The sequence below is a fragment of the Phocoena phocoena genome, chromosome 7 (assembly GCF_963924675.1).
Source record: "Phocoena phocoena chromosome 7, mPhoPho1.1, whole genome shotgun sequence".
NCBI lineage: Eukaryota > Metazoa > Chordata > Mammalia > Artiodactyla > Phocoenidae > Phocoena > Phocoena phocoena.
In genome coordinates this window covers 52,992,301-53,011,163 of record NC_089225.1, presented here as the reverse complement: position 1 = coordinate 53,011,163, position 18,863 = coordinate 52,992,301, and the positions used below count along the sequence as shown (strand labels likewise).

The following is an 18,863-nucleotide window of genomic DNA, read 5'->3' as shown; positions in this document are numbered from 1 at the left end:
TTCAGAAAGTTAACTTAATATTTTGGAAATGTATATAAAAATAGCAAGCTACTTCCATATTGTATTTTTATTGTAGAGCTATAGGTAATTTTTTGACTTTTTGAACATATTTGAATATTTACTCTTCTGTTTTAATGCAAGGCCATCGTTTAATGTCCACTTTTATATCCTGTAATATCATGTCATTCAATAATTTTTAGAACACAGATCTGACTTTATTTTCATAGTTTATCATTAGATGTTTTTTAGTTTATTTTTACATGTAAAAATGTAATTTTATATAACAAGCCATGGAAGTCCAAAGTACCAGGAATTGCTTGATAGCACTATATATTAAATAATCATCAAATTATTGAATCATTTGGAAGAAAAATTTTGGTAGCAATATATCACATGCTTTTCTGTCATCTTCCCTCTGTAAGTACAGAGTGGGTTTTAGCTCAATCATTTTCATTCTTACTGACTTAAAAACCCTACAAACATAAATTGCTTTTCACAGCAGCTTCTAACAAGAATGCAGATGTACAGCTCATTCATGAGGATCATCACCACTGAGCTCTTTTTCTTCCCTTTTAGGAAACCGAGCAGAAATAGCAGTGGTAACACTGCACAGATACAATACAGATGAACCTCTTGAGCTGATAAGGAAAGTTCCAGAACTATGCTTCATTTGTGGGGAAGTCAGAGCATTTTTCCAATCCAATCATTTAAACAAAAACTTGGTTGGTAATAAAAGGTGGGCATGCAGAGAATCAAAATCTGCCATGTATATGTTCTTAAAACTTCTGATTTTATAATAAAATCTGTTTGTTACTACCTCAAGTGATTCATCCAAATGAAATGGCAAATTTTGATTTTTAGGGACTCCCCCAACCACACATGTCCCCCAAAATGTACTGTATTATATTAACAGCAGCTATCTACTTATTTTACAACTATTTCAATTATTTACCTGGGGAGAATATTTATGAAATTCCTGAGAATGAATTAAGTTTCAGCAAAGCCTTAAACTTTTAACAGATTCCTCACAATAAGAAAAAAATGTAAAGTTCTACTATTAGACCAAATTTTACTATACAGTATTTCACATAAATCATGTTTTACATTTTTTTCTAATTACATACAGCAAAAATCTCAAATCAACACAAGAATGGCAGAGGGAAAGGATGCATTACGTTTAGCAGATGCAAATTAAAATACACAGATATAAAGAAGCAGTAAAACTTTAAATAAATCACACCCACTCTAAATATCAATGAATAGCAGATATGCATTGTTGGGAGAATCATTTTTAAATGATTTTGTCAACAAGTTGTGCTTCTTATTAATTGTGGACTTAAACAAAAAAAGGACCACTAAAGAATGGTTTAACTTCTTACTTGTTATGCTCTCCATATACTTAAAAAAAAATTATTATACCATTAATGTGATTACCAAGCACCTAATTTTGGAAAGGCTTTATAATGTATGTTTTCTTTCTTTCCCTCAGCAAAAGCGTTAATCCCCCAAATTAAGTTAAAGCTTATTGTTGATAAATTCTTAATGAAAATGATATAATGCAATGCTAAGGTGGTGAGTCACAGCCCATTGTAATGTGGACCCCATCTTTTATTGATGTGATCAAAAGTATGAGAAATCCACTGTTGTTCAAGAACTTTGTATCTTTCTTTACAAATGTAGAGAGGCTTGCCTCGCCTAGAATAAAAAGGGAAAAAAAAGTATTAAAAGTAATATAATACAATGAAGATTTCACACACATTTTAAAAAATAGATTCTTTATGGCAAAAATCTCATATAGTAATTTGGTTTATTTCATATTTCTTTAACATGATGATGGGGAAAATATCCCCCAAAATAGAAATAGTTCTAAATTAATCACTGCCAGAAATAAAAAAAAAATTATTATTATAATTACAAAGTCAGGAATGGTACATTATTCTTACTGGCCAAACTTCAATAAAACATGTGGATATATCCATGCACATCTAACCTAAGATCTCGGTCTTCCTCTCCATGAGCATCCAAATACACAGAACCCCAGAGACAGAAGCGATGCCCTCGAATGATGATAATCACTGATGCATTGATCAAAAGGAAAATCCCTGTTCCAGCACCACAGTTCTGAGAATGCTAAAAAATTAAAAATATATGACTGAACTTCATAATCAAATGGACTTTATAAGAAAATCAAGAATGTCTTGTCTTCTAAATAATACAGAAATATTTAAACGTTTTAAAATCAGATTTCACCTAAGTTAAATTTATTAACTCATTCTTAATACTTTATTAACAATACATGAGGAGGAATCTGGATAAGGAATACCTAGGAAATCAATTAAGAGCTAACCTAAACCTAATTCAGAGGCTAGTGTCTACAACAGCATATATGACTGCTGTTTCACAGCACAACATCTAAACATATATACCATTAAAGGGCAGCGGGATTAGGGAGAGGAACTGAAGCTGCACTTAGGAAAAGTTTTACCCACTTAAATAAAACCCCAGGTGTTTTTTTGTTGTTGTCATTGTTTTTGTTTTTACCCTTCTAGTGGATAGACCTAGAGTCTGTCATACAGGGTAAGTCAGAAAGAAAAAGACAAATACCGTATGCTAACACATATATATGGAATTCAAGAAGAAAAAAAAAAGGTCATGAAGAACCTAGGGGTAAGACAGGAATAAAGACACAGACCTACTGGAGAACGGACTTGAGGATATGGGGAGGGGGAAGGGTGAGCTGTGACAGGGCGAGAGAGAGTCATGGACATGTACACACTAACAAACGTAAGGTAGATAGCTAGTGGGAAGCAGACGCATGGCACAGGGATATCTGCTCGGTGCTTTGTGACTGCCTGGAGGGGTGGGATAGGGAGGGTGGGAAGGAGGGAGACGCAAGAGGGAAGAGATATGGGAACATATGTATATGTATAACTGATTCACTTTGTTATAAAGCAGAAACTAACACACCATTGTAAAGCAATTATACCCCAATAAAGATGTTAAAAAATAAATAAATAAAACAACAACAACGAAAACAAGATCCTTATATGTATTGTGCATTTAATTCAAAGAGTAGTTAAATTTGAAGAGCTGGCTTGACCATATATACCACATTTCCATGTGATTTGAGTTTTCATAAATTTTATACTATTTACTCTTGCTTACCAATACACATTCACAGTAACTTTGTTGCTTGCAGCAAAGTCCTTTCAGGCATACAAAAGTACCACAAACAAGGCAAACGGCAGGATCTTTAGGAACCTTGGTGCAGACACTACAGGTTTTTCTGTGGTAGTACTGGAAAATGGTGTTATAATTTTCAGGCAACTGTAGTAGGTGTGGCAATTTCCATCTTGACTCTTGGATAAGCAAGGCCTAAAACATTATTCAAACATATTCATTAGTCCTATGTATTTAAGTCACTAACACAAAATATTTATTTTTTAAAAGGCCTTTTTTTTTTAAAGAAAAGAAAATCTGTCTCCAAGAATGTGGCTTATTTTCTTTATTAACACTCTTCCCATTTCCATTTTACAAATGACTAAAATAGTACTTCAACAATTACGATTCTCTATTTTAATGTAATTTTCAATTAAAACATGATGTGAGTTTTTAGACTAAGCACCTAAAACACTGAAATTTGTTATTACTTTAAAAGAAAAATATTAAATATAACTAAGCATGCATGGAAAATATATGTAGATGTACTTGTTTTTAAATATTCTTAATACATAATTTTAAACAGTTATACACATTTTTCAAAACCAAGTTTTTGACCTTTCTTAGATAAACAAACAATTCATTGGCTTTTTCTTTAGGGAAGATCATGGTTGTAATTCATATTTCTATTTCAATACTTTATAATCTTTCGTTCCTAGAAGATGAAAAATCTTACACCTCAAGCTGTTAAGATCTTTTGTATCCATAAGTGCTGGGGCTACAACTCTTTTCATAAATTTTCTCAGTAAGTGTGAAAAAAAAAACAAATTAGTTAAATTTCCCTACAGGGTATTTTGTTCATTTTTTGCAGCTATATAAAAATACTGGAAATAGCATTAATTTTTTTTCTAGATGCTACTTCATTAACACTTAAATCAGATAAAATGCAGTATGAATCTATTATCTTAAGAAACAGTATGGAGGCTGGCAATTCACATGGTGATCATCTCACATTACTTATAGCCATAATCCATCTAAATCAGTCTAATAAATAAGTATCCAGCTTAGTGTTTATCAATATGTTCATGGATAAAGCAGCCATGGAAGCGAGGATAAGGACAATATATGGGCTTACAATATGCTGTTTGCCAATACTCAGTGCCCAACTCCGGACTCCAAAGACTGCATATTCTGTAACGGGTTCATTATATATGGAACCCTTCCATCAGTGGAAGGAACAGCAATTTGTCCTCATTGAACTTGATACTTATCCAGATTAGGTTGTAAATTACCCAGTAGCACACACCACATGGTCTCTAATCAAAGAATTTTCTTCATAAAGAAAGATGTAACACAATAGGTGGATGTCTATGGAATTAACTGATCTTAACATATAGTCAATCATCTGAAAAAAATCACTGGTCTTTTAAATGATGAACTACTTTGCTGATGAATTTTTAGATGGTACCAACTAGAAGGAAACACCTATTGAATGAGGTATATGCTCCTACAGAATGAGGTATACGACCTAAAAAAGCAACTAGTACATAAGGGTGATTGACTGTTCTCTTACAGATGGAGTGCACAGGTTTGGGAACCAGAGGGTGGCATCTCTCATAATTAGACCTAAAAATTCGGTCTTTAATTTCTGTTTCCCTGCTATTCTGGATTCTTCTGTGGTTTCAGTACTATCGTAAGGAGGCTGTGTGCTATCTGCCAACAAGGGACATAATAATAGTTCCACTGAATTAAAAACGAAATGTCACCTGACCACTCTAGCTTCCCTAATACCACTCGGAAAAGAAAGGGAATGGCTTACAGTATTGTCTGGAGGGAGTGACCTCATCAAATAAAATAGAAATACCTCCGGTATCAGTATGTTTGAAACTCAGAGATACACCCCACCCCCACCCCTAGCGCGTTCAGGCTTGAAAGGTAAACATTTCACACAAAACTAGTACAGTCTTATATAAGCATGACAGGACAAATCACTGAGCTCAGACCTCTCAGAATAAAGTTTGGATCACATCTTTGTTCAAATAAATCCAACCAGTTGAGGTGCTGGTCAAAGAAGGTGAAAGAAGAAAGTCATATATTTGACTGTATATTAGCTACAGTTTTATGACTAATTTAAAATTTTCTTGCTTGTTGTGGCATATATTTTTGCAATATTTTTCATTCTCTTTTCCTTTCTCCTACTGCTGAATTCAGGGTGAGTAGGTGCTAATTAAAAATTTCCAGGCCGTTGGGGTGTAAGAACAATAAATCACAGAAGGAATGGACATCTCCCAGAGCCTCTGGATTCAGGGAAGCTTGATGATATAACTATAGGATGTGACTTCAGGTTAGGTATTTGGGAAATGGTGGCTGCCATCTGTGGTTGTAAAGGGAACAGTTACATCATTTTAAACAGGGGAAGAAATGAAACTCTGTGAATGAGAAGAAGGATGTCTATGTGCTGGGGAGGTAAGATGTGAAGGTAGCGGGCCACCAGTGTTCGTTTTTTCCAAGTTGTCTAGCAACCTCATCTGCCTTCCTACATTGACAGCATTATGACTTATTTTGGAAAATAACCTCTTTTCCTGCTCCATACAGATCTGATGGGGTTGCCCCATCACAAGATCCTGCCCCATCACAGGGGTATACATATGATGCAAATTAGGCCAGTCAGATTCTCCCTCCCAGGAATCTGAATTTGGAGCATATATATAGGGAAGGAAAGTAGCTGAGATGGAGTCATCTAGCAGTAGCGCTTCAGAGAAAACAGACCAGAGGTTTGCAACCAAACTGTTTGCAATCAAAGAATCTTAGCTGTTACAAGAAAGGAGAAGCAGTAATTCAGACTATCTTTCAAGGGAAGCTGTTGCACTATTCAGCTCCAATCACTGTTTATATTTATCTAAGTCTCTCTGTTCAAATTTAAAGTTGCTGGTTAAAAAGAAATCTGGTTGACAAATGGACAGAGTTGAGGTTAGAGATAGAACAGAGTGAAGGGACAAGTGTAGGGATGCAGGTCAGATAGGGGTGCATTCAAATAACATAAAAATTCTGCATAAGTATAAATAAATAAATATCTACTGTTCTGACTCTAAAACAAATAGTTATCACTCAATGTTACAAAAAGATGAAATATATTTAAATGGTAAGTTCTTATTTTCTATCAATATTCACAACAATAATCATTCATCTAAAAAGGTAGGCTTATTCTTACACTATCAAGTGATTTCGTTTCTATCTATTGCTTATCCCATGGCACATATGAAGACAAAATAATTTTAAGTATGCTCATCACTTTTTCTCCTGTCCTGGTTCTACAATAATACCCAACTCTTACTCCAAGACATTCCTCATAGGTTTTCAGACATCAAAATATAACTTCAGATTATAGCTATAATTGTGAATAAAGCAATTACTAGATAGGAAAATATTTTTATACATAGTACACAAGGTTCAATTAACTTCTTCAATTTTCCTTTCCTTTTAAAAAAAGTATAAAATGAGATAATATCTCTTTAAGGATTTCAATAGAAAATGAAAATGAACAAAAGCAGAGACATTTATTATTTATGCTTACCTTGCCTTTGTTATTCACTTCAATGTTTTAAGAATTAAGTCTAGTGACAACCTCCATCTGAAATACTAATTTTTCTATTGTTCCTTTGACATTAAATTAAAATTCTCGTTTTTCCTGAAATCGGTTCCCCTTTCATCAGTTCTATTTCTCCCAATGACATTAATCCACCATTTAATTGTTTCACAAATATTTATTAGGTGACTAGTCTATATCAGGCACTTTCCAGGAACTAGGGATTCAAGAATAAACAAGAAACAATTTTTGCCTTGTGGAGTCCCCATTCAGACACATTAAACAAACAGAAGTGATAAACATGGCAACTATTAGAAACAGTGGCAAAAGTACTATCATACATAATAGAGGGAGATGGACTCTCAGATAAAGCTTTATAGAAGAGGTAACATTTATCTTAGCAAAGCCTTCATGGGTGATTAACAGGAAAACAGTAGGAAGATTGCTTTAAATAAAAGTAACAGCAATAAGCAATAGCACAGATGTTTAAAAAATGCATAGCATACTTAAGAAATATTCTTTCGTGGTTTAAGCAAGGTGGTGGCTGGGAAGTGGTATGAAATGAAGTTAGAAAGGCAAGCAAGATGGTGAATGCCATGTAAAGAGTCCTGTCCATAGCCAATGGGACATCCATCGTTAGTGGTTTTTAAGCAGGAGCAGGTTCCTATCGGAACTATGTATACTAGTTACTACTCTTCTGATGACTTGAGTTCAAGATTTTAAAGTCATGTACACTTGGTCACCAAGGACTATATATTTTTCTCAAATGCGTCTCTTGCATTGGTTACATTCTGTCTAATTTCTGCTGGCTATCAAAACAATAATCCAGATTTTCTTCACCACTAAATAATCTCTGGTTTCCCTTTCTCCATGACATCAATTTTACTTACTAAAAAAGCCACAAAAATTACCTCCCTAAAACACTACTTTCATCATATCATTCCATTTCTCAAAAACTGTAATTCTACATAGAAGAAAGTCTGAGCACCAAACCATGGCACTAAGAGCCTCCCACCACTGCCTGCACCCCACCTTTCCAATTCCCTCATCTCCAACACAACACCTTTACCCATCGAGCTGTCAGCATAGAGTCAGCACATTTTATAAAGACATGATGTTTTAGATGTGCAAGTCCAAATCTTTAATTTTTATGTGACAGTCCTCTTTCCAATAAGCTTACAAGTTCCTTGTCTATTTTAAAATTCCTTTGTACCTTCCAAATCTAGTGCTATGACTATTTAAGGTATTCAATAAAAACCTGATGACCTAAAACACACTAAAAGTAACATACTATACCTTAGTTTTGTTAGCTGAAACATTTCTGCTTTTACACTCATAAATAAATATAAGCAAACCATTTTTTCAAAATAATTCATTTAATAAATACTGCCAAGACTAGATTACCTGAAATTTTAAATTCATTATTCTCTTACCTATTAGCATGTCACCACTATAGCAAGTGAGTATTACTCTTTTTACATACCTTTCCTTGTTCGGCATGTCTTTCAGTAAATGAATTTATCTCAAAACACCACTGAGATATAATATCAAATGCTGGAACTGGCCAATCCAGACAGGAGGCACTGATGAATGGATGTTCTGTTTGGTAAAATGTTGGCAGAAGTCCCAGGCAGCTGGAAAGAACTGAAAACTCTTCTTCTTCCTTTTAGATATGAAATAGAAAATTCTCAAGACATTTCATAATGAACATTTCCCATTACAGATATTTTAAGTGTCATTCTCATCAATTACTTGTGGATAGTAAGAAAACTTTCTTAACTGAGTCAACTAAATAAAGTGAGGGGAGTAAGAGGAGCAAAGAAGAGAGAAAAGGTTCCGAGCTGTTATATCCAATATTCCCAGAATGTTTCTCTTTGAAATTTAACTTCCAAGTGCCATAGCATCTGCTTCATTTATACATTTATTTTAAAAATAGTGCTTTCACACATCTGATGAATATAGCCTATAGCACCGAGCTACTCTATGAAAGCAAATGTTAATTTGGGGCAAAGGGAAAGTGACTTTTGGTTAAAAAGACATAGACTGTCAGTGTGGATAAAGAAGAACAATAGCGAAAACATGGAATTCACAACAGACAGTGCTAAATCATTTGCCTAGACCCTGAATGAGTGTGAAACAAAGTCAGTTTTAAAAAGAGGGTGGAGTTTTTGAAAACTTGAGAGCTCTAACTGCCAGGTAATCTGAAGCTCTACTCACTAATAACAGAACCAGTGGAATCAATGATCCTTTCATATCTTGAAAGTTGATTTTTAAAGGAGTTTGTTAGTCTTGTAAACACCAAAATATACCCCCTACCCCTCTTTATTTAACTGAAAATCCATTTAGGAGGCAAGTTAGTCTACTTTCCCCTGTCCACTGGATCAATTAATTCCTAACATCCTTCAAATTCCAGCTCCTCAGGTAAGCCTTTCCTGACCCCACTTAATGACACCTTAGACTACCTAGTTCCACCGAGATAAAATTAGTACGTCTATACTGTGTAAACACTTCAGTTCTTACATTTATACTTTCTACTTTAAAAATAAATTAGCCTGTCCTCTAAGACTGTGGGAGTAGTCCCTAGGAGTAGGGGCTCTGTCCTCCCGGTGCTTGGCACATAGCAGACATTCAACAAACATCTGTTTGCAAAACAACTAATTGTGTGGATTAAGTACAAACTTCTGAAATACGCTATAAAGAAGAAATAAAGGGGAACTCCCTGACGGTCCAGAGGTTAGGTCTCTGGCGCTTTCACTGCTGAGACCCAGGTTCAATCCCTGGTCGGGGTACTAAGATCTCCCAAGCTGTGCAGCACAGCCAAAATAAAAAAAGAAAGAAAGATGGAAAAGCAAAATGATATGCAGGCTGAAAAAGGTGCCAAGGTTTTAAATCACTAGAAATGAGGCCACAAATCCCCCATTTGTATAGATACATTAATAAGGCGTGTTAAAAACTAACTTTACTGAGGTATAATTTACATACCATAAAATTCACCCACTTTAAGTGAAGTCTGATGAATTTTGGAAAATGTATACTCATGCAACCACTGCTACAATAAAGTTGTAGAACAATTCCACCCCCTGAAAAAGTTCCTCGGTGCTCTTCTGCAATCAATTCCAGCCCCTGCTCCTGGCCCCGAACAACCACTTATCTGCTTTCTGCCAACTATAATCTGCCATTACAGTTTGGGGGTTTTAAAAAATTCCATATAAATGGAATCATACAGTATGTAGTCTTTTGTACCTGGCCTCTTTCACTTAGCGCAGTATATTTAGATTCATTCGTGTTATTGCGTGTATCAGCAGTCCATTCCTTTTTAATGCTGAGTAGTATTCCACTGAATGAATGCACCACATTTTGTTCATGCATTTGCTTGTTGATGGAATTCTGGGTTGTTGCCAGTTTTTAACTACTACAAATTAGTCTGCTATGAACATTCATATAAAAGTCTTTATGTGGACATAAGTTTTCATTTATTTTGGTAGACACCTATTTATTTGGGGGTTGTACTGTAAGTATGCTTAACTTTTTAAAGAAGCTGTCAAACTTCTTCCAAATTTGACTATACCATTTTGCATTCCCACCAGCAAATGACTGAAGAGTGTCAGGTACTCCAGATCCTCACCAACACTTGTAACATTAATTTGTACTCTAAACAATAATGATGTTGAACACCTTTTCATGTATTGTTGGTCATTCATATACATTCTGATGAGAAGTGTGCCCTATTCAAATTTTTTGCTCACTTTGTATCTTTTGCTTTTTTATTATTGAGTTCCTGATATATTCTGGATACAATAATTTCTCAATATATTTTTTGAGATATAATTTGTATACCATAAAATTCATCCTTTTAAAATGAACAATTTAGTGAGTTTTAGTAAATTCACAAAATTGTGCAACCATCACCCACTATCTAATTCCAGAATATTTCCATCACCCTATTTTCTTAATTTCATTTTCAAACTGCTCATTGCTAATGCACAGAAACACAACTGACTTTTTTTGTACATTTATCATGTATCCTACAATCCTGCTAAATTCGTTTATTAGCTCTAATAGCTTTTGAGAGATTCCTTACAATTTTCCACAAACAAGATCATCTAATTTGCAAACAGAGATTGTTTTCCCTCTTCCTTTCCAATCTGGATGACTTTTATTTCTTTTTCTTGCCTAACTGCTCTTTCTAGAACCTCCAATATAGTGCTTAAAAGACAGGACGAGGGCAGACATCCTTGCCTTATTTCTTATCTTTGTGGGCAAGCTTTCTATCTTTCACTTTTAAATATGATGTTAGCTATGGGTTTCTCATAGGTGCCCTTTATCAGACTTTCCCTTCTATGAATACTTTTTTTGGTGTTTTTTTTTTTTTTACCATGAAACGGTGTTAGATTTTGTCAAATGGCTACTGAGATGATCATATGCTTTTAAAAAATGTATTCTATTAATATGGTGAATTAAGTTTATTGATCTTTTATTGTCGTTGAGCCAATGTGCATTCCTAGGATAAACCCATTTGGTCATGATGTATTATCCTTTTTACTGGTAATATTTTATTAAGGCTTTTGCTTCTATGTTCATGAGAGATATGGGTTTGTAGTTTTCTTTTCTCATGATGCCTGGACTGGGTATTAGTAAAACTGGCCTCATAAAATGAGTATGCAGTGTCCCTTCTTCCTCTGTTTGCCAAGAGTTTATATAATATTGATAAAATTTCTTCCTTAAATTTTTCATAGAATTCATCATGATGTTATCGTTGTTGTTATAAAGTTGTTGATCTCATTTTCTGGCAGGATAATAATTGTAGACATTTAATAACTAAATCAATTTCCTTACTCAATATAGATCTATTCAAAATTTTCTATTTCTTCTTGAGTCAGTTTTAGTAATTTGTATCTTTCAAAGAATTTGTTCGTTTTATCGATGTTATCAAATTTGTTTGCAAATGTTATTCATAATATTCTCTTATGGTTCTGTAGGAACGTTTCCTCCTTCATTCCTGATATTGGTAATTTGTATCTTCTCTCTCTTTTTTTTTTTTTTCCATATCAATCTAGTGAGGAGTCTGGTTCCTGGTTAAAAACCTATGTGTGCTTCCCTGGTGGTGCAGTGGTTGAGAGTCCGCCTGCCGATGCAGCGAACACGGGTTCGTGCCCCGGTCTGGGAAGATCCCACATGCCGCGGAGCGGCTGGGCCCGTGAGCCATGGCCGCTGAGCCTGAGCGTCCGGAGCCTGTGCTCTGCAACGGGAGAGGCCACAACAGTGAGAGACCCGCGTACCACACACACAAAAAAACAACAAAAAACCTGTATGTGTTTTTTCAGGTCTAACCACAGATAATTACAAAGGTTTTACTTTGCAGGTCTCATGGTGAAAACTGTCCTCCCTCCACCAGACTTGGCACACAGTCAGTGCACTGCAGTCTCTGAAGGGATCTGCAATCATGGTCTCAGGCCCCCTGGCCAGTCATGCTCTTTCACACATTTACATTCCCAGGCCTGGCGCCTTTATTCCTAGGCCCCTCTATCTGAGGCCTTGGGCAGGGGTCACTTTGACACTTCTGCCAAGGCCAGCTTATGAAGGGAAAAAGCTGAAACTAAGAAACTTTTCCCCACTCTGACTCAGTACCCAGGACTTTTCCACTCCTATCCCTACCCCTTCACCCTCCTCTCCACCTCAGAGCTCATAACACTACAAGAACCTTCTGTCTGCGGCTCCCTTAACAGATTCCCACATCTGTGCTGATCCACCTGATCCTTAACCGGTACTTCATTCTATGAAGGTGATGGAACGGGGAATCAGCATTTTCTCTGATTTTAGCCTCTTGATTATACTATCACAGTAAGTGATTAAAGGTTTAACTCTTTCATTTGTGGCTTCCTGCTTTAATCAGCCACTCCAGTACCTAGCAGCTCAGTTCTTTCTCTCCCAGCTCAGCTGAGCTCCTGACATTTAGGTGTATCCATTTTATTGATCTTTGCAAAGAACCAGATTTTGAACTAATTGATTTTCTCTACTGTTTCTCCATTACTATCCACTGACTTCTGCTCTGATTTTTGTAATTTCCTTTCTTTTACTTGTTTTGGGTTTAATTTACTCTTATTCTAGTTTCATAAAGTAACAATTTAGATAAATGATTTTAGACCTGGGCTTCCCTGGTGGCGCAGTGGTTGAGAGTCCGCCTGCCGATGCAGGGGACACGGGTTCGTGCCCGGGTCCGGGAAGATCCCGCGTGCCGTGGAGCGGCTGGGCCCGTGAGCCATGGCCGCTGAGCCTGCGCATCCGGAGCCTGTGCTCCGCAATGGGAGAGGCCACAACAGTGAGAGGCCCACGTACCGCAAAAAAAAAAAAAAATGATTTTAGACCTTTCCTCTGTTTAAATATAAGCATTTGAAGCTGTATGTACCTCTCCAAGAACTATTTTAGGGGCATTTCACAATTTTGCTATGCTGTGTTTTCATTTTCACTCAGTTTACGTGTTTTCTGATTTCCATGTCATTTCTGCTTTGATACATAAGTTATTTAGAAGTGTGCTGCTTAATTCTCACACATTTGGGGATTTATATATTTCTTTCTTTTACTGACTTCTAATTTAATTCTGTGTGGTAAGAAAATATGTTTTGCGATTTCAATTCTTTTAAATTTATTGCTACTTGCTTTATGGTTTGGCATATGGTATACTCTGGTGAATGGGCCATGTGCACTTGTAAAAAATATGCATTCTGATATTGTTTGGTGGAGTATTCTATAGATGTCAATTATATCAAGCTGACTAAGAGTATGGTTCAGGTCTCATTTATCCCTGTTGATTTTCTATCTACTTGTTATTGATTACTAAGAAAAAACACTGACGTTTCCAGGTATAATTGTGGATTGTCTATTTCTTCTTTCAATTCTGTCAATTTCTGCTTTACGTAATTTGGGGTTTTGTTGTCTTGTGCATATATATTTACAGCTGTTATATCTTCCTGCTCTATTGAGAGAGGGCATTTATGTTCTAAGGTAAGGCACAAAAACAACTTGAGACAATGGGAACTACTAATGGTAGGAAAATAGTAATACTTTTTCATCTTCTTTATGACAGGATATCCAACAATGGATAAAAATGAACAAAGATCTACATAAATGTATTTTCCCCCCTGGGATTCACAGACTACTTCAGGATTACTTGGCCTCTCATGAAGCAGATGTTGAATCCAAAAAGTGGGTCACTAAAATGAAAGAAACCTGAGGAAAAATTTATAAAAGAAGAAAAAAATGAAAGAAAAGTTTCTCATTCCTCCCTATCATTTGACTTGGACAAAACAGATGAGAGTGGCAGATTATTCTACACAAAGAAAAAATGATGAGATACTTTTTTAAAGATCAGATACTAAATGATTTTCCCAGTCATTTTCATTTCCTAATTATTTTCAAAAGAAGCATGTAACAAGTAGGTCACAGTAAAGAAAACTAAATGGCTCTGCATAAGGAAAATGCTCAACCTTAGGAAAAATATAAATTGAAACAACCTTAAAAAAAAAAAACTCTACGTTGAGCTATTTTACCTAGACCAAAGATCTAGAGGCAAAGGTTAAATAGTATGATAACACACTAAGTAGACACAAGTACAGGGAAACCTTCACACATCACTGGTGTTAACATAATTGGTACAACTTCAATGAAAGGCACTCTGGCAATAACCATCAAAACTACAAAAGTATGCAAATGCTGAAACAGCAAATCACTTCTAAGGATTTTTGTGTGTGTGTGCATAAACTTTTTTTTTTTTTGGAGTATAACTGCTTTACAAAGTTGTGGTAGTTTCTGCTGTACAACGACGTGAATCAGCTATATGTATACATACATCCCCTCCCTCTTGGACTTCCCTCCCATCGCCCCCCCCCATCCCACCCATCTAGGTCATCACAGAGCACTGAACCGAGCTCCCTGTGCTATACAGCAGCTTCCCAATGTGGTACATATATACAATGGAATATTACTCAGCTACTTCTAAGAATTTATCCTATAATCAAAAATATGCAAAATAACTTGTGCATACTATCATTCATTGCAGTATCATTTGTAAATAGCAAAGGACTAGAAATAACCCAAATGTTTATTAATAGGGGACTAATTAAATACATCCTGGTACATCATACATGAAATATTCTGAAACTGTAAGACAAAATGAGGAAGGTCTTCATGTATTGAATATGAAATGATCTCCAAGATACACTCTTAAGGGAAAAAAAATGCAAGCTGAAGAACAATGTATAAAAAGAGGACTAAAAGAAAAAAAAAATACACCCTCCCCACACACACATATTTCTTGTATATGCATAAAATGTCTTTGGAATAATACAGAGGAAACTGATAGCAACTGGGCAGCAATCAAGTGGCTAGTGAAAGGGGTAAACAGAGATTTTTTTTCCATAGAATATCTTCTTGTACCTCTCGAATTTTAAAAAATGTGAATACATTAACTGTTCAAAAAATACTTTTTTTTCTATAAATTATTGCAGTGGTATATTTACACTATTTAAAATCTAGAAGTATAAAAAGATACTGTTTTTAAAAAAGTCTCTCCACCATTCTTTTTTCCCTTCTATCCAAACCTCAAACTCACTAACCCAACTCCTCGGTAAGAACTGACCATAATTCTTAACGTATTTTTCCAGAGTATCATACATACACACACACAAGCAAATATGAGTACCATTATTTTTCCTCTATTTTCATTTAATATAAGCACACTTTGCTTTGGGATACTTAAAATATTTTTGAGATTTTTCCACATTAGCACATAGAAAACTTTCTATTCTTTTTTCTTCTGCAGAGTATGCCATTGTATGAATAAACCACAATTTATTTAACCTGTTTCTCACTGATGGACACTTGAGATGTTTTCAATTTTGTCTGCTATTCTTGTATGTCTATTCGACTATCAACAAATCAATCATTATATTATTATACTTTAAGAAATATCTATAGAGTATTCATATTGAGATCAAGGAGAGTATAATATGCAATAAGATAGTGGCTTTTACAGACTTAAAACTAGAAGAAAATAACATGTTCGCCTCAAAAACTGATTTGTGTATGAAGCAGCAGCATAGCTCAGATAGTACAGATCCGGCATCTGGACTAAATGTGCCTGAATTCTGGCAGCTTTACTTACTAGCTGTGAATCTTGAGCAAGTCATTCATCTTTCTGTGCCTGTTTTCTTGTCTGTAAAGTGAAGATTATAACAGCTACCTCATAGTTTTGTGAAACTTAAATGAATTTAAATGCAAAGCACTTAAAACAATGCTTAGCATGTAGTCAGTGTACAATAAATGCTAGCTATCATTATTACTCGAAGAGAAACTACTTTTGACAGAAGAAAGACAAAAGAATTAAAGGAGGTATATTAGAGCAGTGGTTTTTCAACTTTGGAGGGTGGGTGGATAATCCACCTATAATAAACTGATAACTATTTTCTTCCAAGAAAAATACACAAACAGTTTACAAACAATGCTATGGAATTCAAAAACTACCTCCAGTCCCTCTGTTAATAATTCCAGAATTAGAGTATAAATAAGAGAAGATGCAATTAAGTTGGAGCAAAGATAAAGAGAACCACATGAGTTACTAAAATCAGCCCCAATATGGTACTAGAAATAGTGTTAGACTAAGATATTTAACTAAATAAGGAAAGTCTAATAGATTTGTGTGGAGAGCAGGCTTCTGTGTCAGAACATGTACCAGGTACCATTCTTGATGATGTCCCATGGATAACAAAATGTTTGTTTAAAAAGTGTATTATTGGGCTTCCCTGGTGGCACAGTGGTTGAGAATCTGCCTGCTAATGCTGGGGACACGGGTTTGAGCCCTGGTCTGGGAGGATCCCACATGCCGCGGAGCAACTAGGCCCGTGAGCCACAACTACTGAGCCTGCGCATCTGGAGCCTGTGCTCCGCAACAAGAGAGGCCGCGTTAGTGAGAAGCCCGCGCACGGCGATGAAGAGTGGCCCCCACTTGCCACAACTAGAGAAAGCCCTCACACGGAAACGAAGACCCAACACAGCAAAAATAAATAAATAAATTAGTAAACTCCTACCCCCAACATCAAAAAAAAAAAAAGCGTATTATTAAACTCAAGAGCGTCCTGGCTATTAGAAATAATCACTGAATTCATTAGCAAGGTGGCTAAATATAGAAGATTAACGTCCAAAAATTCCAACTGGATTTCTCCATTTTAGCAACATATTGGAAAATGTAATTTTAAATGATTCCATTTACAATAAAACAAACAGACATACACAGGAAACGTTAAAAGCATTCTCTTTGGGGTAGGGCACAAAAAAGGATACTGCCTATTACTTTCACTGCTCAAAATAGTACTGGACATGCATTAAGACAACAATAGAGAAATAAAGATTTGAAAGGAAGGGATGATACTGTCATTATTTTCAGATGATATGATACACAGAATACCTAAAAGAATCAACAGGCAAACTACTAGAATTAATAGAGAGTTCAGCAAGTGCTCAGTCACAAGAACATACAAAAATCAATAGTATTATTTTATACCAGCAAGGAGTAATCAGAGAATGTTACAGAAAACAAGATATCATTTAAATAGAAACTAAAACCATAAAGTCTCTAGATTAGCTTTATAAAAAATACCAGACTTTAAGATGACAATTTTAAAATTCTATGAAAATATTAAAAGAAGACCTGAATAAATGGACATAAAAACTATGTTCAATGCCTTAAAACGATAATTCAAAGCGGTTCTCATCTAACAGCTTGTAGGAGTTTGGAAAGATAGTTACGAATTGATATAACATTTATATATAAGAATAAAGGTGCATATATAGCTAACCAGCAAAAAATTTTAGAAAAAAGCATTTGGCAAAAAGATATTAGAAGGAAAAAAAAAAGTGAAACTCACCCTGCCAGATATAATGTCTATAATAAAACCATTGTTAAGAGTGTGCTACTAGTATAGGAACAAATAGGTCAGTAGTATACAACAAAGAACCCAGAAATACAGAAACACGTTAGCATAAGAAATTAGTATGAAAAAGCCAGGTTATTTTATAAATAGATTATTTTGTAAATAGTCTTAGGAAAACTGCCTCATCAAATGGAGAAAAAATTAGATCTTTACTTCATACCTTACTACAAAATAAACTTCAGATTAAATGAAAAATATAAATGTAAAGACAAAACTATAAAAATTAGAGAAGAAAATATAAAATAACTTTATAATCTCAGACTGGAGAAGGATTTTAAAAATAAGATTCCAAAAGCATAAGTCATAAATAAAAAAGTGATAGCTCTGACGACATTAAAATTAAATATTTCTGTTCCACAAAGGGCAATACAAAGTCTGTTAAAAGATATCTGCAGGGCTTCCCTGGTGACGCAGTGGTTGAGAGTCCGCCTGCTGATGCAGGGGACACGGGTTCGTGTCCCGGTCCGGGAAGATCCCACATGCCACGGAGCGGCTGGGCCCGTGAGCCATGGCCACTGAGCCTGCGTGTCCGGAGCCTGTGCTCCGCAACGGGAGAGGCCACAGCAGTGAGAGGCCTGCATACCGCAAAAAAAAAAAAAAAAAAAAAGATATCTGCAAAACTGACAAAGCAATAGCAAGATAGTGACAGAAACCCCAATTTTTTTTTAAATGCTCAAAGAATAGGAATAGGAAATACACAGAGGAAAATTTAAATGTCTAGAAAGTACATGGACTGATGATCAATTGCATTTATATTAGAGAAATGCAAAGTAAATTAACCATAAGCATATACTTTACCCCCATGTGACTGGCAAATATTAGAACACTGGATAATAAAAGTGCTAGCAAGTATAGGGTAGAAAACAAGAACCTTCACACAATGCAAATGGGAATGTGAACCTTGAGCAGCCATGTTAGAAGGCAAGGAGGCAGAATGTATCCCATACATACATAGGCAATCCCATAGCTAGCTAGGTATAGAATCCAGAGAAAGTTTAAAAGTATACAAAACATTAGGTCCATTGCAGCAGTTTATTTTTTTTCATGGTAGCAAAGATTTGAAGGCAGCCTAGATGTTCACCAATGAGGAGTAAGTAAAATATGGAATACACATATATTGGAATACCACTATG

General features: G+C 35.4%; 1 protein-coding gene across 1 annotated transcript in view; it reads right to left on the bottom strand.

Moving 5' to 3' along the window:
- Window positions 1-1,577: 1,577 nt before the first annotated feature.
- UBR3 (ubiquitin protein ligase E3 component n-recognin 3) overlaps window positions 1,578-18,863 on the bottom strand; it is a 223,531-nt gene continuing 206,245 nt past the window's right edge. The window contains exons 36-39 of the mRNA XM_065880145.1: window positions 8,229-8,408; window positions 3,166-3,375; window positions 1,991-2,130; window positions 1,578-1,695 (exon numbers count right to left, since the gene is read on the bottom strand). Of these exons, the coding sequence (XP_065736217.1) occupies window positions 1,578-1,695; window positions 1,991-2,130; window positions 3,166-3,375; window positions 8,229-8,408 (648 nt within the window). The remainder of the gene's footprint in view (window positions 1,696-1,990; window positions 2,131-3,165; window positions 3,376-8,228; window positions 8,409-18,863) is intronic.